Here is a 24,468-nt window from a genome sequence, read left to right as displayed (position 1 = left end):
AGAGGTTGCAGTTCAAAGTGCTTCACAACAGTAAAAATACAGGCATGGGTGAGCATAGCAGGGTATGGTAAATCAGTGTTTCACATTAGGATCTAGCATCCTAATAGGCTCTCTATTCAGTAATACAAATAATAAAGTAGTTTAAAATGATTAAGTTTAAAAATAGTCTAAAAATTATAAAATAGAACGGACATACAACAGTAAAAAATGTAAATAGCAAGGTTACAGTAAAAAGCGTGAAAAATAGTTTAAAATGATTCAGTTTAAAAATAGTCATATAACCGACACATGAATTTGATAGGCAGTGTAAAATAAGATAAAATTAGCATAGACAAGTAGGCAGGGTAAGAATAGTGCAGGTAAGTCATTGAAATGCCTGAGCAAAGAGATAGGTTTTAAGCTGTCTTTTGAAGATGTCTAGCGAGTTGGCTTCCCTGATGTTTTGGGGTAGTTTGTTCCACAGTTTTGGGGCATAGTTGATAAAGGCTGCATTACCGATCCTCTTTTGACTGTTTCTGGGAGCCTCTAGTAGTCCAGCAGCTGATGATCGCAGTGTTCTTGCTGGCGTGTAATTTAATAGAGTGTTGGTGATGTAGCTAGGTCCCTGTCCATTTAGAGCTTTGTATGTAAGGAGAAGGACCTTAAAGTCAATTCTAAATGTTTCAGGAAGCCAGTGTAAAGCAGCTAAGACTGGACTAATGTGCTCTCTCCTTTTGGTTCTAGTTAGCAGTAGGGCTGCGGAGCTTTGGATTAGCTGAAACCTCTCTGTGGTTTTCTTAGGGAGACCTGTGAAAAGTGCATTACAGTAGTCTAACCGGCTAGATATGAATGCATGAATTAGCTTCTCAGCATCGTTCTGATTCATAAATGGTCGTACTTTTGCTATATTTCTGAGATGGAAGAACGATGTTTTCGTTACTTTGCTAATATGAGAATTGAAGTTCAGTTCTGAATCTATGATAACCCCGAGACTAGTGACCTCAGATTTGATCCAAGGGGTTAGTCCTCCTAGGTTCTTTATTAACGTTTCTTTTTTAGTTTTGGGGCCGATAATTAGAATTTCAGTTTTGTTCTCATTTAGTTTCAGGAAGTTCTTACTCATCCATTTATTTATTGCCAGTAAGCAGTCTGTAATGGAGCTAATCGCTGTATCATTTGGTTCAGCAGATATGTACAGTTGTGTATCATCCGCATAGCTATGGAAATCTACATTATGTTCTCTGATGATATCACCCAGCGGTAACATGTAAAGGGAGAAGAGTAAAGGACCTAAGCAACTCCCTTGTGCAACTCCATAGTTGTTGTCGTATATATCAGACATGTGCTCCCCTAGTCTAACATAGAATTTCCTCCCTCTGATGTATGTTTTGAACCAGCTTAGCACATGTTCTGAGAAACCGACAAGGTTTTCAAGACGATCGATTAGAATATCGTGATCGATTGTATCAAATGCTGCACTGAGATCTAGCAGGATAAGGATGGAGATCTTATTCTCGTCAGAGTTTAGCCTGAGGTCACTGATTATTTTGGTGAGGGCAGTTTCAGTGCTATGATATTTTCTGAATCCCGACTGAAATTCTTCTAAGATGTTGTTTTCTTCAAGAAAGGAATTTATTTGAACTGAAACTATCTTTTCAAGTACTTTGCTAATGAATGGTAGGTTGGATATTGGACGATAATTTGCCATTTCATTACTATCCAAGTTAGGTTTTTTTAGTAATGGCTTTACAACTGCTGTTTTAAAGGCATCTGGGAAAATACCAGTTCTAAGGGAAGTGTTTATGATATCTAGCACAAGGCTTGAAACACTATTAAACACCTGTTTGAAGAAAGCTGTAGGTATAGGGTCAATGTCTGAGGTGGAGGAGTTACATTCTGAGACAGTTTTGCAGAGTACATCTAATGTGATGCATGTGAAACTTCTCATGGTTACATTGCACGGTTTGCTGCAATCAGCTTTATTTCCATCATGAGTAATGCTGGCCCTGATCAAGGTTATTTTGTTGTTAAAGAATAGTGCAAGTTCTTCACACTTAACCGTTGATGACTGAGGAGGTGTAGGGGCAGTGTTGAGTAGTAGATTAATAGTGGAAAAAAGGATTCTGGAGTTTCCAGCATTGGCTTTCTTCTATTTTTTCTGGGTATTTGATAAAAATTATAGTCTGGTGGAGAAGCCTCTATCATTATTGATGTAGCTGTGTCATTATTTAGCCATGTCTCTACTAGGCAAATGCAATCTAAGTTATTTTCTTTAATCAGATCATTTACTAAACATTCTTTATTATTCAGTGATCTGACATTTAGGAGGGCTAATTTTATTAGTTGGACTTCTTTAGAGGTCTTCTTTGGCTTGACCTTGATGGCTTTGAGGTTAATAGCAGGTATTGGCTTTTTTACCGATACTGATATACCGATATTGTCCAACTCTTAATTTCCGATACCGATATCAACCGATACCGACATATGCAAGGTTTCCCCCCCAAAAAAATTGAATAATTTCAGGTAATTAACATTACATATCTCTTGTTGTGGAATTAACACAACATTATGCATATTTTTGACAATAAATAAAATCAGAATTTGTTCTTACTTGCTTGCCTGGGTAAATAAAGGTTATAGAAATGTAAAAAAAAAAATTGAAAACCGATAGATATTTTCCGATATCACATTTTAATGCCGATATCGGCCGATAATATCGGTAGGCCGATAATATCGGACATCCCATATAATAATATAATAATAACATCCACAGAGCTTTTAGGAAGGTGTGGATCAAAAGTATTGCCCCCCCCCCCCCCCCCCCCCAAAGAAAGATGAATGAATGTATCACAAATTTGTGGGTCCAAAATCAATGTTGTTGTTTACATGTACCCCCTCCCTACTTCCCATTCCCCAGTGTGGAACGCACCTGGATTGGATAAATGACTGGAATGATTGGAAATACTGGTGCTCTAGTGCGACATCTAGTGGCTGAATGTTATCTATAGCACCTTTAATCTGAAAGAAAATGCAGCATTATCATTTCTGCAGGAGGAAACCTTTATGGCTTCGTACGTCATCATTTCCGTGGACACTGGTGACTGCATATGATTGGCGCAGATAATAGCGATTATGATTTTTGCCATAATCGAAAAGCCCTACAGGGTAGTAGTCTGTTCAGTAAGACATGGCTGACATTTACTAACGCATATTCACAGGTTTCTTCCTTTTTAACGGCCACGATGGCCAACGACATTTATATCTGCCAATTGAAATTCTAGACGACCATTGGCCGATAAATACAGAAACCCTGACACATACACAGAAACCCTGGCACATACACAGACACACACACACACACGTGCGCGCAAGACCAAGCGAGGCCACACCAACAATCAATGTAAGATAGACACATGTGAAGGACATTAGTGAGTAATGGGGGAGGTAGCAGGAGCCTGATGGTTCGTTTCCACCGCCTCCAAGTCTCGCTGCCAGGTCCTGCATACGCTCCTCTACATTGGAAATTAATTGAAAAAACTAACCTCCGTACCGTCTTTTACTGTCATCCACTTTGCTACCAAATAATCGTCCTTGCCTATATTAATACCTACTATGCTAATATGTCTATTAGGGTTGGGTACCGTTCACATTTGAACCGAAAATACTCTCTCTCTTGTAGTAGTAGTAGTAGTGTATTGTCACGTATAGCGCATTGTCTAGTATTACACTTGTGGGAGCCATTTGATTTAATAGTTTTGACTAAATGGCACCATGGTCTTCTATTAATTAGGCGACAGCTGTGTTTGGAAGCAAGCCAGAAGAGATACAGATTTTCAACCGCTTGCTCGCTACCTACACACACACACACACACACACACACAGCGCAGATTGAAATAAATACTTTGTTTAGAATATTTTTTTATTTTAGACAGTGTTGCTGCGCCTCTTTGTTTTGAAACCTTTTTGGTTTAAGTCTGGAGCCAGTTCTTGTTTCATTGTTTGCCCCCTTATTATTTGAAACTTTTACACAACCCCTTCTATAAAATCAACCGGTTCGAATCCATCAAGATGCAACAATCAACGACATCAAACAGTGAGTAACAAGACAGCCCGAGTCAAAGTGTTGTGAGCGAGTTCAAGACTTATCCTGGCGTAGATTGGCATATTGGCCCTACAACACTCTTTTACTAAACATGTAAAGGTACCGAAATGTGGTACTGATTGATCTAGCGTGAATCGGTATTCGGTAATACCAGTGTAATTGAGTCGGTACCCTTAAAAGTACAGAGTTCGGGGGCGAAGGTAAAGTACGCTTGCAGCGCAATCGCACGGGCCCAGGACCTGTGTTGCATGTCCTCCCCATCTCTCTCCCAATTTATCTCTCTCTCCAACTGTCCTGTCAATAAAGCACTGAAAATGGCCTAAAAAAGATATCTTAAAAAAAATAAAACTAGAGTTCGGTACCCAAAACCTAATGTCTTCTCTACTATGCATGCGACACTGCACCACCCACGTTTCAACACTGTTTGATGGCTGCTGCTTTTTTTATATATATATATATATATATATATATATATATATATATATATATATATATATATATATATATATATATATAACGCTTTTATCCAAAGCGCTTTACAATTTGTTCCTCACATTTTTACCCATTCACTCGCACATTCACACACCGACGGCAGAGGCAACCATGCAAGGTGCCAACCTGCTCATCGGGAGCAATTAGGGGTTAAGTGTCTTGCTGCAGGGACACATCGACACGCTGCCCGGGAGGAGCGGGAATCGAATCGAGAACCTCCGGATTGCCAGACGACTGCTCTACCTCCTGAGCCCCACTGTCGCCCCGTTTGATGAGCATCGTTACTCGGCTGAAAGAGTTGTACCTTTCCTGCTGACCTGTGGTGCAGAGCTTTGGATAAAAAAACGTTCAGCTAAATGTAAATGAACCGGGCCGGAGGGGGTGTGGGACCGGGTCGTACCAGTGGGACCGGGATATAAAGAGGGAACAACAGCCATGATGTAACATTAAGAAAACATACAAGACAAATAACCGATATAAACATGATAAGCCGGCGCGTACAAGAGACTCGCGGCACCCCATCCGAGGACCGTCATGACGGGGGGGGGGGGCATGTATACAACTCACAGCAGGGGCTGCTGACAGCATGTGAGAGACATCACAGACACGCGAGCATAAACACACGGTAATCCACACTACTTCACATCCGCAGCCCTTAGAGGAAGATGTGCTGTCTTAGGATAAACATGTCGAGGGCTTGTGTTGTGTCTGTCTCCAGAGGGATGATGCTGCGGGGGGGGGGATACATACAGAGACGGGAGACATGTGTGAGTTAGACGGCGGTAGAATGATCCCTCGTCTCGTTCTCAGCATGTGCGTCGTCCCGTAGAGTTCTCTCCTTTTAAGTCTGTGTTTAAAGAAGAAGTGTGTTTCTTTTCATTCCTTCCAGAACACATTGAGAGCGGGCGCTGGTTCTTCAATGAGATCCCTCCTCCCTCCTCCTCTTCCTCTTCCTCTTCCTCCTCCCTCCTCCTTCCTCCTCCTCTTCCTCCATTCTCCTCTTCCTCCCTCCTCCTCATCATCCTATTCCTCCCTCCTCCTCTTCCTCCCTCATATTCATCCCGCATCGTCCTCCCTCTTCCTCCTCCCTCATCTTCCTCCTTCCTCCTCCTCCCTCTTCCTCATCTTCCTTCTATTCCTCCCTCCTCCTCTTCCTCATACATCATCATCTTCTTCCTCCCTCCTCCTATTCCTCCCTCATCCTCTTCCTCCCTCATCATCTTCCTCCCTCCTCCTCATCATCCTATTCCTCCCTCCTCCTCTTCCTCCCTCATATTCATCCCGCATCGTCCTCCCTCTTCCTCTTCCTCCTCCCTCATCTTCCTCCCTCCTCTTCCTCCTCCTCCCTCCTCCTTATCTTCCTTCTATTCCTCCCTCCTCCTCTTCCTCATCCATCATCGTCCTCTTCCTCCCTCCTCCTCCTCCTATTCCTCCCTCATCATCTTCCTCCCTCGTCATCTTCCTCCCTCCTCCTCATCCTCTGCATCCCTCCTCCTCTTCCTCCCTCCTCCTCTTCCTCCCTCCTCCTCTTCCTCCCTCCTCCTCTTCCTCCCTCCTTCTTCTCTTCCTCCTCCCTCCTCATCTTCCTCCTCCCTCCTCATCTTCCTCCCTCATCATCTTCCTCCCTCCTCTTCCTCCCTCCTCATCTTCCGCCCTCCTCCTCTTCCTCCCTCCCTCTCCTCTTCCTCCTCCCTCCTCATCTTCCTCCTCCCTCATCTTCTTCCTCCTCCTCCTCTTCCTCCCTCCTCCTCTTCCTCCCTCCTTATCCTCTTCCTCCTCCCTCCTCATCTTCCTCCTCCCTCCTCCTCTTCCTCCACATCCTCTTCCTCCCTCCTTCTCCTCTTCCTCCTCCCTCCTCATCTTCCTCCTCCCTCTTCCTCCCTCATCATCTTCCTCCCTCCTCTTCCTCCCTCCTCATCTTCCGCCCTCCTCCTCTTCCTCCCTCCTTCTCCTCTTCCTCCTCCCTCCTCATCTTCCTCCTCCCTCCTCATCTTCCTCCTCCCTCCTCCTCTTCCTCCACATCCTATTCCTCCTCCTCCTCTTCCTCCCTCCTCCTCGTCCTCCCTCCTCCTCCTCCGTGTCTGGCCCCAGTGAGCCCTTCCTTGCCACTATATATAGATTTCTTCTCAAGTCGATATGTGAAAATACTAATTGCAGTTTTTCACAGAAAATGGAGGACGCTGCCAGGCTGCACACACACACACACACACGCACACGCACAGCCACACACACACACACACACACACACACACACACACACACACACACACACACACACACACACACACAGCCACACACACACACACACACACACAGCACACACACACACACACACACACACACACACACACACACACACACACAGCCACACGCACACACGCACACACACGCACAGACACACACACAGACACACACACAGACACACTTTTAATGCCCTACATTTGGCCATAACCTGATTTGTTGCAAAATTGATACCGGTAGCTTTTGGCTGAAACTTTTAACATAAGTCGAGTCGTTTTTAAAAACTGACCTCGAAAAGTCAAAATAAAATACGATAGTACTTTAGTATTGAATATATAAAGTATGCACCCGATGCAGGACAAGACAACCAAACTGGCAAGTGCATCCCTTGAGACTGGGTTGAGTATAAACAGGAAGAAAACCAACCTAGTGATGATCAACAGTAACACCTCTACCAACAACACAGTCACAGTAGGTGATGAATCCATACAGGAAGTCAACTCCTTGACCTACCTAGGCAGCATCTTGGATAATCAGGGCGGCACAGACAGCGACGTCACACACAGAGTAGGCAAAGCCAGAGCAGCCTTCGTCATTCTGAGGAACATCTGGTCCTCCAAGGACGTCGCCATGACAACCAAAGTGCAGGCTCTTCAATTAAAATGTAAAATCCGTCCTTCTCTACGGTTCAGAGACTTGGAGAAGGACGAAAAGAACATTGCAGAAGATACAGACGTTTTATAAACGGCTGTCGGAAACGCATCTTTGGCATCAGGTGGCCAAACTAAATCAAGAATGAGGAACTACGGCTGAGAGGAAGACGGGAACCAGTAGATAAGCAGATCCTGAGACGCAAGTGGGGATGGATAGAGGCCACACTTTGAGGAAACCCGGCAACCAGTACTACACGCCAGGCCCTGAATTGGAATCCCCAGGGGAAGCGGAAGAGAGGGCGGCCTAAGAACACCTGGAGGCGGGACACTCGGAGCTCAAGAGACAAGGAACCGGCTGGGGGGAGGAAGAAAGGAACCAGCTGGGGGGAGGAAGAAAGGAACCAGCTGGGGGGAGGAAGAAAGGAACCAGCTGGGGGGAGGAAGAAAGGAACCAGCTGGGGGGAGGAAGAAAGGAACCAGCTGGGGGGAGGAAGAAAGGAACCAGCTGGGGGGAGGCAGAAAGGAACCAGCTGGGGGGAGGCAGAAAGGAACCAGCTGGGGGGGGGGCAGAAAGGAACCAGCTGGGGGGAGGCAGAAAGGAACCAGCTGGGGGGAGGCAGAAAGGAACCAGCTGGGGGGAGGCAGAAAGGAACCAGCTGGGGGGAGGCAGAAAGGAACCAGCTGGGGGGGGGCAGAAAGGAACCAGCTGGGGGGGGGCAGAAAGGAACTAGCTGGGGGGAGGCAGAGAGGAACCAGCTGGGGGGAGGCAGAAAGGAACCAGCTGGGGGGAGGAAGAGAGGAACCAGCTGGGGGGAGGCAGAAAGGAACCAGGTGGGAGGAGGCAGAAAGAACAGCCCAAAGCCGTGTTGGATGGAGAATAGTCGTAGATGGCCTATGCTCCATTGGGAGCAATGGTCCTAAGTAAGTAAGTATATAAAGTATGATATATATATTTAGTATTGAATATATAAAGTATGATATATATATTATTTAGTATTGTATACATAACGTGATCTATCTTTAGTATTGAATACATAAAGAGTGAAACTGGATCCCTGGATCACTGTTTGAAACTATAGAAATTATGTTTGTCTGTGGTGCTCCTACTCTCCCACCAGCTTTACCAGACAAAGAAGCTTCCTCTAAGAGCAACGCTGGTTCACTCTGTTTCAAAGAAGCTTCCTCTAAGAGCAATGTTGGTTCACTTTGTTTCAAAGAAGCTTCCTCTAAGAGCAACGCTGGTTCACTCTGTTTCAAAGAAGCTTCCTCTAAGAGCAACGCTGGTTCACTCTGTTCCAAAGAAGCTTCCTCTAAGAGCAACGCTGGTTCACTCTGTTTCAAAGAAGCTTCCTCTAAGAGCAACGCTGGTTCACTCTGTTTCAAAGAAGCTTCCTCTAAGAGCAACGCTGGTTCACTCTGTTTCAAAGAAGCTTCCTCTAAGAGCAACGCTGGTTCACTTTGTTTCAAAGAAGCTTCCTCTAAGAGCAACGCTGGTTCACTCTGTTTCAAAGAAGCTTCCTCTAAGAGCAACGCTGGTTCACTCTGTTTCAAAGAAACATCCTCTAAGAGCAACGCTGGTTCACTCTGTTTCAAAGAAGCTTCCTCTAAGAGCAATGTTGGTTCACTTTGTTTCAAAGAAGCTTCCTCTAAGAGCAACGTTGGTTCACTTTGTTTCAAAGAAGCTTCCTCTAAGAGCAATGTTGGTTCACTTTGTTTCAAAGAAACATCCTCTAAGAGCAATGTTGGTTCACTTTGTTTCAAAGAAGCTTCCTCTATAAGACCAACGTTGATTAACTTTGTTTCAAAAGAGTGATTATCGGAATTTGTGTCAATTTATAAACAATATTCAAGTATTAATTCTAACTAGTTCTTGTAGAAGTCGTTTTTTTCTTCTCAAAACGACTGGGTGAAGATAATCATCCCCTTGTCGGACGGTAATTTTTTTTTTTTTATTACAAAGTTTGAAAGTATTCTGAACCTTTCGACGGAACATCATTTTAAATAGGGGAACATCTGATTTCTTATCGCGGGTACTCTCTCCCTTCTGTTAAAGCGGCTGAAGACCTCCTCGCCCCATTATAGATACTCGTTGTGAGTGTCTCTCCACGCGCTGAGACACGTGATCAGAGAACCTCAGTATGTCTCTAATCTAAAGCGTAGCCCGGTGGCAGACCACGGCTTCGTGTCCCTCGGTGGAGCGCCACGCACGCCGCGCTCACTTTTAGACCGGAGCTGTGTGTCAGGAGAGCAGCGTGCTCCCTGCAGCTACGCAGCTCGATGAGGCGACATCACCTTTACCGACATTATGGGTCATTTGGAAGCAGGCGGCGTTCCGTGCACATCCCAGCAACGGCACAGAGGACGCGCCGGTACTTTGCTTAATAACTTACTCCCTTGAACTGCGGGAGTTGCACATTTTTATTTGCTTGACTATCCGCCGGTGATGCATCAAACTGGGTAGATATACACGGATACACACAGGTACACAGAGATACACACAGGTACACACAGCATAACTAATTCCTTGTGGGATACAGGTCAGTCAGTCAGTCAGTCAGTCACTGACTCACTCAGTTACATACTCACTCATTCAGTCACTCATACATTCAGTAGGTTAGTCAGTTACTCACTCCAGTCAGTCAGTCAGTCAGTTACTCACTCCAGTCAGTCAGTCAGTCAGTCAGTCAGTCAGTCAGTCAGTCAGTCAGTCAGTCAGTCAGTCAGTCAGTCAGTCAGTTACTCACTCCAGTCAGTCAGTCAGTCAGTCAGTCAGTCAGTCAGTCAGTCAGTCAGTCAGTCACTCACTCACTCACTCACTCACTCACTCACTCACTCACTCACTCACTCACTCACTCACTCACTCACTCACTCACTCACTCACTCACTCACTCACTCACTCACTCACTCACTCACTCACTCACTCACTCACTCACTCACTCACTCACTCACTCACTCACTCACTCCCTCCCTCCCTCCCTCCCTCCCTCCCAGTCAGCCAGTCTGCCAGTCTGCCGCTGGGCTCACACAGACGTGGCACTTTTCTTCAGAACTAGGGCACCGTGTCCTTGTTACCATTGTACTACAGGCTGACATTGGGGACAATCCTGTACATTTAAGCTGACGACAGACAAAAAAAACTGAAACGGCTCCAAAATTGTGAATGGTTTTCCCAGGGAGTGTATTAACATGGATATATATTCTGTCCCCTTCAGTGACATGGTTATGTAATTAATTCCAATTAATTAATTAATTAATTAATTAAGTCCACAGTGTGTCTCATTTCCCCTCCTGAACCAGGTAAGCTACACATCGCTGCTGTCGGGACAAAACCTCATAACTCCAAAAACCCAACTTTTCAGCAGATGAAAAAAACAAACGCAGATTTGAGGGTGAATAGAGTTAGGCGGTTCAGACAGATGATCGGTTTAATGCTTTTCCATTGTTTAAACTTTGTAAAACCCACACACACATATGGAGGATGATCTACGGAGTTGATTTATATAAAAAATTAAATATTAAAAAAATTTAGTTATGAGGTTTTGTCCCGCCAGCAGTGACGTGCTGTTTGCACCATCTCCCTCCTTTCCAGCTCCCTGGCAGAACCAGCTGCTTTTAGGCTCTGGCCCCGGCTCACTCTGTCCGTCCGAAATAAACCCAGAAATATCCCTATGTCATCTGCAGGGAGAGCTCTTCTGGCCGTAACACCCCGGCTCTGTGTGCAGGAGGTGGAGGGCTCTGAGGGGGAGAGCTCTTCTGGCTGTAACACCCCGGCTCTCTGTGTGCAGGAGGTGGAGGGCTCTGAGGGGGAGAGCTCTTCTGGCTGTAACACCCCGGCTCTCTGTGTGCAGGAGGTGGAGGGCTCTGAGGGGGAGAGCTCTTCTGGCTGTAACACCCCGGCTCTGTGTGTGCAGGAGGTGGAGGGCTCTGAGGGGGGGAGCTCTCCTGGCTGTAACACCTCGTCTCTCTGTGTGCAGGAGGTGGAGGGCTCTGAGGGGGGGAGCTCTCCTGGCTGTAACACCTCGTCTCTCTGTGTGCAGGAGGTGGAGGGCTCTGAGGGGGAGAGCTCTCCTGGCTGTAACACCCCGGCTCTCTCTGTGCAGGAGGTGGGAGGCTCTGAGGGGGAGAGCTCTCCTGGCTGTAACACCCCGGCTCTCTGTGTGCAGGAGGTGGGAGGCTCTGAGGGGGGAGAGCTCTTCTGGCTGTAACACCCGGCTCTCTCTGTGTGCAGGAGGTGGAGGGCTCTGAGGGGGAGAGCTCTTCTGGCTGTAACACCTCGGCTCTCTGTGTGCAGGAGGTGGAGGGCTCTGAGGGGGAGAGCTCTTCTGGCTGTAACACCCCGGCTCTCTGTGTGCAGGAGGTGGAGGGCTCTGAGGGGGAGAGCTCTTCTGGCTGTAACACCCCGGCTCTCTCTGTGTGCAGGAGGTGGAGGGCTCTGAGGGGGAGAGCTCTTCTGGCTGTAACACCCCGGCTCTCTGTGTGCAGGAGGTGGAGGGCTCTGAGGGGGAGAGCTCTTCTGGCTGTAACACCTCGGCTCTCTGTGTGCAGGAGGTGGAGGGCTCTGAGGGGGAGAGCTCTTCTGGCTGTAACACCTCGGCTCTCTGTGTGCAGGAGGTGGAGGGCTCTGAGGGGGAGAGCTCTTCTGGCTGTAACACCCCGGCTCTGTGTGCAGGAGGTGGAGGGCTCTGAGGGGGAGAGCTCTCCTGGCTGTAACACCCCGGCTCTCTCTGTGCAGGAGGTGGAAGGCTCTGAGGGGGAGAGCTCTTCTGGCTGTAACACCTCGGCTCTCTGTGTGCAGGAGGTGGAGGGCTCTGAGGGGGAGAGGCGCGATTTTGTTTTCCCGTAGCCTATGTTTGCGAAGACGCTCCCCGATTGGCTAGCCGCGTACAGCGAAGACCCTCTCTGATTGGTTTAGCGCCGAAGGGTCTCTTCCGCCTTGTACATATATATTCTCTGCTTCAAAGTGGTTATGCTTTGGCCCTCTTTCAAAGTGGGTTATGCTTAGTGTTGTGAAGGGCCAGATTAAACCGAATATATATATTTATTTATATATATATATTTAATTGTATTTGTATATTCTCTAATATTCCCTGATATCCCTTGTATATTCCTTGTACAATATGCATTGAATATCCATTCTAGCCTACTGAACATCCCATAATAGTCTCCATTCTACTATTGGTCGAGACCTTGGTGCCAGGCTGCCATACCCCTCAGACCCAGTTCAAACGCTCGACATGTACGAACAAGTCCTAGTTCCGCGTAGGAATTTGGCTACCGCACCACTAATGGGACTATTTGTTCATAGTGCGTATATATACTGCGCTACTAAAGTAGGACTTTCTTTTCAGTCCAGTTTCTTACCCTCCAATAGAGTCACAGACGTAAAGCCTCCCCGCGATGCCACGTGTGGGAGTAAGGCCAAGTTCGGCCTACCATCGGTATTGAGACATCGTGTATATTAATATTTGAATAGTCATATTTGGCACTATATCGTCGAGTTGGACGTAGTCTATTAAGCTAATAATAGTCTGTTAATATATAGTGCTTCGTGCGGTGAGAATACTACCGTAGTCAGTACCCCATCGTTTCGGGCAGAGAACTGGCTGCTTACCCAGGGTGGTTGACCCTATGTGAAGCTGCACCCGAGGAGCCCCAGAGCCGACGAGCGAGTGGACCTGTATACCGGATTATTCTACCGACGACAGCCCGCCTTCCCAGGCACGGATTATGCTTTGGATACTTTGATTATTCTATGGATAAAGACCCCCGACACTACCGTGTGTTGGAACCCCCCCCCCTGGAGAGGACGCAAGGTGAGGAGACGCTCTGCAAGACGAGGTCTCTCCACATCTCTCCCCCGTGGACCGGAGAGAGCCGGCCCACAAAGAGTCCACCTGCTTTCATCTGTGGTCCAAGGATCGCCGGCGCATTGAACGGCACTACAGTGGGTTCACCTGGGATACCCTTGGCCGGACGAGGCAGCTGGATTCTACCCCCCCCCCCCCTCCTACTCCTGTCGGCTTACAAGCGACCGGATTAACCCCCTCTAGTGTATCCAGCCTATAATCATTAAAGTATCATTGCTGTTATTCCTTAACTATTCCAGGTCGTATATTTACCACCTGCGCCTTCAGAGATTGGACATTATCTATTGATATACCGACGAATACTCCTTGCCATAAAAGTGCATACTATTTCAATTCATAAATGTAATTAAGTGATTAAGTGCTTATTCTACACACCATCGCTGTGTAGGAAATAAAGACCTGTTTCTAATTCGTACATTTGTGTTGGATCCGTTTCATCTACGTGAGAGTGTTCATGATAATATATTTATGCCGTGTACTGGGTGGCCGAATATTAAGTACAAAGGTAGTGGTAGTAAGTATCATATCTAGTAATACAGTCAGGGAATTGTACCCCTCAGTTACACTTAGAGTTAGGGTTAAGGTTAAGGTTAGGGTTGAATGAATGAAAACTTTATTTAACAGATTGCAGAATGGCTACAAACAGTACGGCTCAATACACACAATTGTTAAGGGGATGCAGACCAGAGAAAGACTTTCGTCTTGTTTCCATCAGGGTCCCCCATTTTCAATTCATATAGACATTTATGACATACACAACATACATGACATTTATGGCACATAAAAAAAAAATCGAAGTAAAAAAAATGTTGTGTGTGTGTGTGAGAACTACCCATCCCAGTTAGGACAGCCGAATCCCGTCCAATCTTTCGCCGTCGACTAAAGACTCACTTCTTCAACCATTATCTGAAATGATTTAAAAAAAAAAAGAAAAAAAAAAATCTAACCGTGACTAACCTTACTGTCATGCACTTTTCCTAATAAACTAACCTACACTGTAACATTGTTACTCAGCTGATAGAGTTGTACCCTTCTTGCTGTCTTGTCGTACAGAACTTGTAAGTCGCTTTGGATAAAAGCGTCAGCTAAATGACTAAATGTAAATGTGTGTGTGTGTGTGTGTGTGTGTGTGTGCGCACGCGCATGGGGCCATTGGGTGGGGCCGGGGGACAAATACACTGGAGGAAAGTAACCCAGCTCAGCACTGCCCAAATTATATCATCACTATTGCCTGTTTGAAGGATATCATCCTCAAATACATATACACCTACATGCCTTGTAGAATTCCACACATAAGAAAGAAAGATACTGGGATGAATAAACAAAATAGGAAATAAAATGTATATAAGGTGCTACTGAGATGTTTTGGTGAGTTCTTTGTTTTTTTGTGGAAGTTGCCCTTCTTAAAAATGCATGAACATTCACTGATAATTGGTCTGTAGTGGAGTCTACAAGGTCTACATTGCCGGACCATGTAGAATCCGGACCTTGTAGACTGACATAATTCTGTGCATAGTTTAGTCTACACAGGCCATATTTCAAATAATCAAAATCTTACTTCATTCATCTTAAACATTCTTGATTTGGGGGATTGGTAGTTCCCATGAAATCTGAAGTTGTTCAAACGACAACAGCGATCCACCTTGAATTAAATCACACAGCCGAGTGAAACCTTGTTGGCTCAGTCACGAAAGGGGCTACTTAATTAATTAATCCAACCCACTTTATTTATAGAGCACATTTAAAAACAACAGTTTATGAAAGTGCTGTACAAGTCCCACAACATAAGATAACATTTTTTTTTTTTTTTTTTTTTCTTTTTTCCGAAGCTTCGAATTAAAATCGAAGCTCGGCCCCGAAGCTTCGATTGCCAAAAAAAGCTTCGAAGGTCAGCCCTACATATAGGTATTTAGTACTGATACATTTGTGACATAAACGGTATTCAAATATACAGTACTGTTACCCCTAGATCCTGACAGAGTATATACATATGATGGGGAGGGGACTGTACATTAGGAGGGGGTGGGTGGGTGGGAGAGAAATATACATACGGCGGGGAGGGAATATATACATGCGGTGGGGAGGATAGTCTATTAGGAGGTGGTGGGTTAAGGTTAGGGTTAGGGAACAACATATCAATTGTTGTTGAATATGCGGAAGAGACCCTTCGGCGCTAAACCAATCAGAGAGGGTCTTCGCTGTACGCGGCTAGCCAATCAGAGAGCGTCTTCGCAAACATAGGCTACGGGAAAAGATCACGCGGTGGAGAGCTGTTCTGGCCGTAACAGTCTGTGTGCAGGAGGTGGGAGGCTCTGAGGGGGAGGTCTAAGCTGCTAAACCCCTCTTCCTTTCCTGAGGAGCTCACCGACATTGTTTACATTGTAATGCTGTGAGAAAGCAGACCCCAGTGGACCAAGCGTTTCTCAGGTCCCTTAACCTTTTCACTTCTATAGTGTGGTAGTGAAAGGGCTCAAGTCAAGTCAAGTCAAGAGTTTTAATTGTCACGGCATACAAGTATACAATGAAATGCGGGTGGTCTTGCCCGCAACGATGTGCAATACAGTGTTACAACATATAATAGAATCCAATAAAAGACAACATTGTGCAATAAACAGGTAACAGGTAACATGGTGTGACATCTCGGTATCTGTACATAGTTATTTACAGAGCATATAGGACATGCTAGGTAGCTTTGGTAGTGCAATACACTGTTCCTGTTATTCTAATTTAAAGTGGCCTTTCCTTTTGGCCATAAGTGTGCGGCATGAGTGTGTGCCCGCTCATGTTAAAGTGTTAAGTGGCTGCTAGTGTGTGAGCGTGCACAGCGTGCGTGTCGTGTGTGTGTTCATGTGTGCTTGTGTGTGGATAGTTCAGTGTTCTGTGGCACTCAATGTTCATTGTTCAGGGCTCTGATGGCCTGGGGGAAGAAGCTGAGCCTAAGCCGCTCTGTCCTAGTAGCTGGGGTTCGCAGGCGTCTGCCTGACCTCAGCAGCTGGAACAGGCTGTTATTGGGGTGGTGAGGGTCTTTCATTATCCTGCAGGCTCTGGATTTGCACCTCTTGTTGTATAGAACCTGCAGGGGAGGTAGTGCAATACCCGTGGTACGCTCGGCTGAGCGCACCACTCTCTGTAGGGCCTTCTTGTCTTGTGCCGTGCTGTTTCCATACCAGGCAGTGATGTTTCCGGTCAAGATGCTCTCTACAGCTCCTGAGTAGAAGGACTGGAGTATCTTCCCCGATACTCTGAACTTCCTTAACTGTCTCAGGTGGTAGAGGCGCTGTTTCGCCTTCTTTACTACTGTGTCTATGTGTGTTGACCATGTCAGATCCTCTGAGATGTGGACCCCCAGGTACTTAAAGCTGCTCACCATAGTGTGGTAGTGAATGGGTTAACCATCTGTAGTGAAAAGGCTAACCATCTGTAGTGTGGTAGTGAAAGGGCTAACCATCTGTAGTGTGGTAGTGAAAGGGCTAACCATCTGTAGTGTGGTAGTGAAAGGGCTAACCATCTTTAGTGTGGTAGTGAAAGGGCTAACCATCTGTAGTGGTAGTGAAAGGGCTAACCATCTGTAGTGTGGTAGTGAAAGGGCTACCCATATGTAGTGTGGTAGTGAAAGGGCTAACCATCTGTAGTGTGGTAGTGAAAGGGCTAACCATCTGTAGTGTGGTAGTGAAATGGTTAGCCATCTGCAGTGTGGTAGTGAAAGGGCTAACCTTCTGTAGTGTGGTAGTGAAAGGGCTAACCATATGTAGTGTGGTAGTGAAAGGGCTAACCAACTGTAGTGTGGTAGTGAAAGGGCTAACCATCTGTAGTGTGGTAGTGGAAGGGCTAACCATATGTAGTGTGGTAGTGAAAGGGCTAACCTTCTGTAGTGTGGTAGTGAAAGGGCTAACCATATGTAGTGTGGTAGTGAAAGGGCTAACCATCTGTAGTGTGGTAGTGAAAGGGCTAACCATATGTAGTGTGGTAGTGAAATGGTTAACCATCTGTAGTGTGGTAGTGAAAGGGCTAACCATCTGTAGTGTGGTAGTGAAAGGGCTAACCATATGTAGTGTGGTAGTGAAAGGGCTAACCATCTGTAGTGTGGTAGTGAAAGGGCTAACCATCTGTAGTGTGGTAGTGAAAGGGCTAACCATCCGTAGTGTGGTAGTGAAAGGGCTAACCATCTGTAGTGTGGTAGTGAAAGGGCTAACGATCCGTAGTGTGGTAGTGAAAGGGCTAACCATCTGTAGTGTGGTAGTGAAAGGGCTAACCTTCTGTAGTGTGGTAGTGAAAGGGCTAACCATATGTAGTGTGGTAGTGAAAGGGCTAACCATCTGTAGTGTGGTAGTGAAAGGGCTAACCATCTGTAGTGTGGTAGTGAAAGGGCTAACCATCTGTAGTGTGGTAGTGAAATGGTTAGCCATCTGTAGTGTGGTAGTGAAAGGGCTAACCTTCTGTAGTGTGGTAGTGAAAGGGCTAACCATCTGTAGTGTGGTAGTGAAATGGCTAACCATATGTAGTGTGGTAGTGAAAGGGCTAACCATCTGTAGTGTGGTAGTGAAAGGGCGAACCATATGTAGTGTGCTAGTGAAAGGGCGAACCATATGTAGTGTGCTAGTGAAAGGGCTAACCATCTGTAGTGTGGTAGTGAAAGGGCTAACCATATGTAGTGTGGTAGTGAAAGGGCTAACCAGTAGTGAAAGGGCTAACCATCTGTAGTGTGGTAGTGAAAGGGCTAACCATCTGTAGTGTGGTAGTGAAAGGGCGAACCATATGTAGTGTGCTAGTGAAAGGGCTAACCATCTGTAGTGTGGTAGTGAAAGGGCTAACCATATGTAGTGTGGTAGTGAAAGGGCTAACCATCTGTAGTGTGGTAGTGAAATGGTTAACCGTATGTAATGTGGTAGTGCAAGGGCTAACCATCTGTAGTGTGGTAGTGAAAGGGCTAACCATCTGTAGTGTGGTAGTGAAATGGTTAACCATCTGTAGTGTGGTAGTGAAAGGGCTAACCATCTGTAGTGTGGTAGTGAAAGGGTTAACCATCTGTAGTGTGGTAGTGAAATGGTTAACCATCTGTAGTGTGGTAGTGAAAGGGCTAACCATCTGTAGTGTGGTAGTGAAAGGGCTAACCATATGTAGTGTGGTAGTGAAAGGGCTAACCATATGTAGTGTGGTAGTGAACGGGCTAACCGTAGTGTGGTAGTGAAAGGGCTAACCATCTCTAGTGTGGTAGTGAAAACGTTAACCTTCTAGGTGAGGTTTATTCCAGCATGAGGCAGGTGGGGTGATGTTTATTCCAGCATGAGGCAGGTGGGGTGATGTTTATTCCAGCATGAGGCAGGTGGGGTGATGTTTATTCCAGCATGAAGCAGGTGGGGTGAGGTTTATTCCAGCATGAGGCAGGTGGGGTGAGGTTTATTCCAGCATGAGGCAGGTGGGGTGATGTTTATTCCAGCATGAGGCAGGTGGGGTGATGATTATTCCAGCATGAGGCAGGTGGGGTGAGGTTTATTCCAGCATGAGGCAGGTGGGGTGATGTTTATTCCAGCATGAGGCAGGTGGGGTGATGTTTATTCCAGCAGAGCTCCAAGGAGCAGATGACGACACGGTGCCATCGGTGTAAAAACGGCTCAAACTCTGTGTTTACAGCGTCTATAGAGACGCCACGGTCCAACACACTGGGGGGGGGGGGCTACACAGAGCAACACTATAGCAGCGTCCAATGAAAATACTAACGAGTGAGGTCATGCTGAGGCTTTTCCCAGCCGGGGGAGTCTCGTGGAGGGAAGGGCCGTCCGCTCTCTGACCTTGAACTCGTGTAATCCTCTCCACCTGTCAATCAAAGAGCGAGACCAGCAGTGTGCTTATCATTACACAGCAGTCAAGAGAGGAGCTGTCTGGCACCAGGGCCCAGGGGACATAGACTAAGTCAGATATACAGAGTGTACTGGATATTGATAATAGTGATATATAGTAATATGATATACACAGTAGAATGGATATTGATAATAGTGATATATAGTAATATGATATACACAGTAGAATGGATATTGATAATAGTGATATATAGTAATATGATATACACGGTAGAATGGATATTGATAATAGTGATATATAGTAATATGATATACACAGTAGAATCATAGCTGTCAACCATCCCGTTTTTCCCGGGATTGTCACGTATTTCAACCTTCCTTCCCGCCATCATCCCGTTCCCGTATTTATCCCGTTTTAAATTTTTTTCTTTAATTTCTACAAAATGGCTGCAATTCCCCTCCATGACAGGTGGCAGCAGTGTAGATTAGAACGTTAGCACAGGAAGTCAGACCGGAAGATGGTTGCGACCCGAAGAAGAAGAAGAACAGCGGCCGGATAAAGGAGGGGTTTAGCGTGAAATGTATTACATTCTACAACTACCTACAAAAGGCAGAGAAGCGATTCTCGAAGTCAACTTCCTGTCTGTTGTTGCTAGGCAACTGCAGCGTGGGGGGAAACTGTCCCGCCTGGTACATTGTGTATGCTTCATTTAGTGGAGAAACGTATCGTTAAAGCGGCAAATTAAAGACAATCAAGAGGAATTTTCTTCAGTCCTTCACAATGCCAAAGAGCTGCTGTGTTACGCGTTGGCCTCAATATTTTCAAAACAAATCGTATGAAAATGTTATGAAATGAACAAGAATGTGATAAAACATGTAATAAATACATTTGATGGTAGAAATGCGTTTGTTTTCCCTGATACCAAGATGGGGGCGGTCTCGTGACATCAGAGTGTCTTCGAGAATACCGGCAAAGTGGGGTTCTTCCCGGAGAGCTCACTCTCGGCCGTGGTTTCTCAGTGTATAATGTATGGTGCTCTCCCTCAACATGCGAGTAGGGTGAGACAACACCATTCTTTAGTCCAAATAATACCTTACTTTATACTATTATTGTCATTCGTTTAATGTAAAGTCAGTCTTACATTGGCACTGCTTTAACGTTGCATTTACCCATAATCCATTGCTGTATTAGACATGCCAGTATAACTTTTGTAATATGAACGAAGAGCAAATGTAAAGTTAATCAATACACAATGAAACAATATCTTTATCTATATCACATGTCAAAACTACTAAAAGAAGATTTCCGTTTTTCATTTCTACTCATTCATCCAAAACAAGACAGCAATTCTACTTCTGCATGCACCGGGAGAATTGAGCTCATAGCACAGATTGGGAGTTGATAGAATGGACATTGCTGTTCTTAGGAAATGTTGCACATGGTGGAAATAATGGAAATGAACATTTCTAACATTAACATTTAGTGTATGTTTAAAGTTGATACATTGAGGCATGGTAGAATTTCACTTTAATTACAGCAGTATCCGTTTTTAACATTACAATTAGTGTCTGACACTATAAACACATGTTAAAAGTCAAAGTCAACTTTGTCATTTTCCAATTTGTGCAAGACATACAGAAAAATTCAATTACGTGCCCCCCTTCCCACGGTGTATATAGAAAGAGACAATAAACACAAAAGTAACATAGGACACAATATACAACACACAGGACTATGTACAATATAAACAGTGCCGACAATTAAATGAATGAATGAATTAAATAAGAGGTCAAAGAGAACTAAGTAAAAAGTAAAAATAATAATAAAAAAGAATCGTAAAAGTTAATCGTGAGTTAGAATAAAATAGTGGCGTTAATAGAATCGGGCGATAACGATTCGAGGAATCAGTGTGGGCTGTGGGGGTGAGCTTGGGAGACTAGAGTGTCTGTCAGTGTATAAGTGTATTTTGTTATGTGTTTTGTTTTGTTATGTATTGTATTGTATGTATGTCGAAAACGAGATGGCATATCTCAAGGGGTGTATCCTTCAAATTAATTTCTAATTTCAATTTTAATATTGATAACGTAGTGATATATAGTAATCAGATATTCAGAGTATAAAGGATAATGATAATAGTGATATACAGTGATCAGATATTCAGCGTAGAATGGATATTGATAACATAGTGATATATAGTAATCAGATATTCAGAGTATAAAGGATAATGATAATAGTGATATACAGTAATCAGATATTCAGTGTAGAATGGATATTGATAACATAGTGATATATAGTGATCAGATATTCAGTGTAGAATGGATATTGATAACATAGTGATTTATAGTAATCAGATATTCAGAGTATAAAGGATAATGATAATAGTGATATACAGTGATCAGATATTCAGTGTAGAATGGATATTGATAACATAGTGATATATAGTAATCAGATATTCAGTGTAGAATGGATATTCTACCGTTATCTACCTTGAGCAAAACACTTAACCCCTAACTGCCCCCGTTGGCACCTTGCACGGTCTGCCGTCAGTGTGTGAATGTGAGGCAGGAGTTGTAAAACGCTTTGGATAAAAGCCGTATATAAATGCAGACCATTTACCCTTTCCATAGCAGCTGTTGTGTGCCTTCTAAACAGTCGGTGAAAGGCCTCCACCGGCCCATTCGAAGAACCGTGCCGACATCAGCGGTCTAGTAGCAACACGCCGCTGCCTCTCTGACAACGTTACCTTTTTCTTTGTTGCTTTTCCTTCTCACACCTCTTCCCCAGAGGTCTTACACTCCACCTAACGTGGGCGATAACGGCGGACCGTCTCGCTGCTGCGATGGACGCGTCTAGACGGATGATTGTGTAACTGTTGCGAGGGGTTGCATCAACAACAGTATCGTCGGTGTAGAGGCGCGCACCTCGCCTCGGCTGTCATACCCGCCCGGGGCGTTCGGTTTCATTTCAGTTTAGAGAGAGTGAGGCGATGAGCGGAAGGAAACCACGCGTGCGCCCTAGGGCTGACCCCTATTAGTCGATTAGTCTACTAATTGGTCGAAAGGAGCCGTAGGCGACTGGCCAACCTCTTAGTCGAATATATATATATATATATATATATATATATATATATATAAAAAAAATTATCATCATTCTTTCTAAAAGAAAGAGGCCTAGAAGCGCGGCTAACGCTAATGGCACGCATACCAGAGGCTAACTGCCTACGAAAACAGGCAGAGGCACTGAAAGAGGATTTCACCCATCTAATGAACACACTAGACTAGACAAATATCAAGATGTATCCATCAGTGGACCAATTGCATGCTTTTGCAGAGGACAAGAAGCCTTCAGTCGACTCCTTCAGACATTAAGCACCCCCCACAGCCCAAATGGAATGATAACATTTAAAAAAAGAAAATAATAATAATATTATATATATATATTTTTTTGTCGACCAATAGTCGACTAATGGCAAATTTTGGCCAATCATAGTCGACCATCCAAATCCTTAGTCGGGGACAGCCCTAGTGCGCCCTGATTGATACCTCCGCCTATCTATAGAGGCTCTGGATTTAGCCTCCGCACAGATCAAGCCCCGCTCACCTGCGCCAGGAGAGGAGGATGAGGAGGATGATGATGAGGGAGGAGGAGGGATGGAGGGATGAGGAGGAGGAGGATGATGAGGGAGGAGGAGGGATGGAGGGAGGAGGAGGAGAGGGAGGAGGTGGGAGGAGGAGGGATGGAGGGAGGAGGAGGATGATGAGGGAGGAGGAGGGATGGAGGGAGGAGGAGGAGAGGGAGGAGGTGGGAGGGTGGAGGGAGGAGGAGTAGGAGGGTGGAGGCCGTGGCTGCTCCCGTCAGTCTTCATCACAGCCAATACAGTTCCTGCACGCCGCTGATGGTCTTGCTGCGCGCTGCTGTCGTCTCTCCGTATGAGGCTTGTTGTCAGTTCACTCTCGGGTCAATCAATCTAAATTGGAACTACATTCCCTTGACGAGCCTCCGACCTCTACGCCCCCCCCAACCCCCCCCCCCCCCCCCGCCCGCTCCGTGTACCAACAAATAGATACTTCTGGGCGTGGCCTGTTTTGACGGCTAGGCCGACCACGCCACTCGTTACTACTCTGTAGTACTTATTTATATATGTTATATCCAGTTTAAACACCTGTACATTGTATATTGCTATTACATTTGCACTCTGGTTGGATGCCAAACTTCTTTTTGTTGTACTATACTTGTGCTGAATGATGACGATACATTTTAATCTAATCTACTAAAGTTGGATTACTGCAACTCCCTTCTCTTTGGTCTCCTCCACAAACTCCTCCATAAGCTCCAACTGGTCCAGAGCGCTGCTGCCTGTATAATCACCAGAACCCCCTGTCATCAGTCACATCACCCCCGTCCTACGCCAACTCCACTGGCTTCCCATCAAACACTGCATTGATTACAAGATCCTCCTCCATACATTCAAGGCCATCCATAACCTCGCCCCCTCCATACCTGTCCGACCTCCGCCACATCAACATGCCCACCCGGTCCCTCAGGTCTGCCTCCTCCATCAACCTGACCGTCCCCCCCAGCCCATCTGTCCACCATGGGGTCAAGAGCCTTCTTGAACAACACGTTTCAGATTCGGTAAAATAGACATAGAATGTACCTTACCTTAGCCAGGTGGTATTCCAAGAAGAAGAATTCCAAGTGATCCCATCGCCATCGCGATTACCAGTGTATATGTCTATACACGTGTCGATGGGTCAAATGCGCTTATGCCACGGAATTCTGAGGCGAGCAATGTGAATTTCTGTTCCATCAGGCGGAGGGGCCACTAACCAAGGAGAAATTAAAGTGAAGCTGACTATCGACCCCAAAGCCATTGCAGTTCAGACACGGACCATACTGCCACCTGGTGATAGTTGATCAGCATTGCAGTTGTAATGTGTGGGGGACGTGCCAAAATGATGCAGATCGCTCCCGGCAAGTCTGTAGAGCGGGGATCAAAGTAAAAAGATCAAACGATCCAAAAATGTAATATGTCGTTTCTGGCACTCCAACGCTTGTCGAGCAAAAACGTAAAAAGTTCAAGTTTTGTTTTATTTGTCACGTATAAAGTACGGTACATGTACATTACAATGCGCTTCATACAGTAAAATAAAAGTAAAATAATAAAGTCCACACACTATACAATAAAGTCCAAACACTATACTATATAACCTGTGTGTACTTTGTAACGGTGCCTATTGCGAGTGACAGGAGCGTCCCTGCACCCCCCCCCCCCCCCCCCCTCTCTACCTCCATCTATTTCTCTCGCTATCTCTTCATGTTCCCTTTATAGGTG

At 45.5% G+C, this 24,468-nt stretch overlaps 1 protein-coding gene across 1 annotated transcript in view; it reads left to right on the top strand.

Annotated features, from left to right (window-relative positions):
• Positions 1-24,468, top strand: part of mad1l1 (mitotic arrest deficient 1 like 1) — a gene marked incomplete at its 3' end in the record, with an annotated part of 226,511 nt that overhangs the window by 121,467 nt on the left and 80,576 nt on the right. The window contains exons 16-19 of the mRNA XM_084338322.1: positions 11,190-11,633; positions 11,696-11,824; positions 11,887-12,078; positions 12,137-12,265. Of these exons, the coding sequence (XP_084194448.1) occupies positions 11,190-11,633; positions 11,696-11,824; positions 11,887-12,078; positions 12,137-12,265 (894 nt within the window). The remainder of the gene's footprint in view (positions 1-11,189; positions 11,634-11,695; positions 11,825-11,886; positions 12,079-12,136; positions 12,266-24,468) is intronic.

This window comes from Notolepis coatsorum (assembly GCF_963971535.1).
Source record: "Notolepis coatsorum genome assembly, contig: SUPER_7_unloc_3, whole genome shotgun sequence".
Lineage (NCBI taxonomy): Eukaryota > Metazoa > Chordata > Actinopteri > Aulopiformes > Paralepididae > Notolepis > Notolepis coatsorum.
This window is presented reverse-complemented; position numbering and strand designations above follow the sequence as displayed.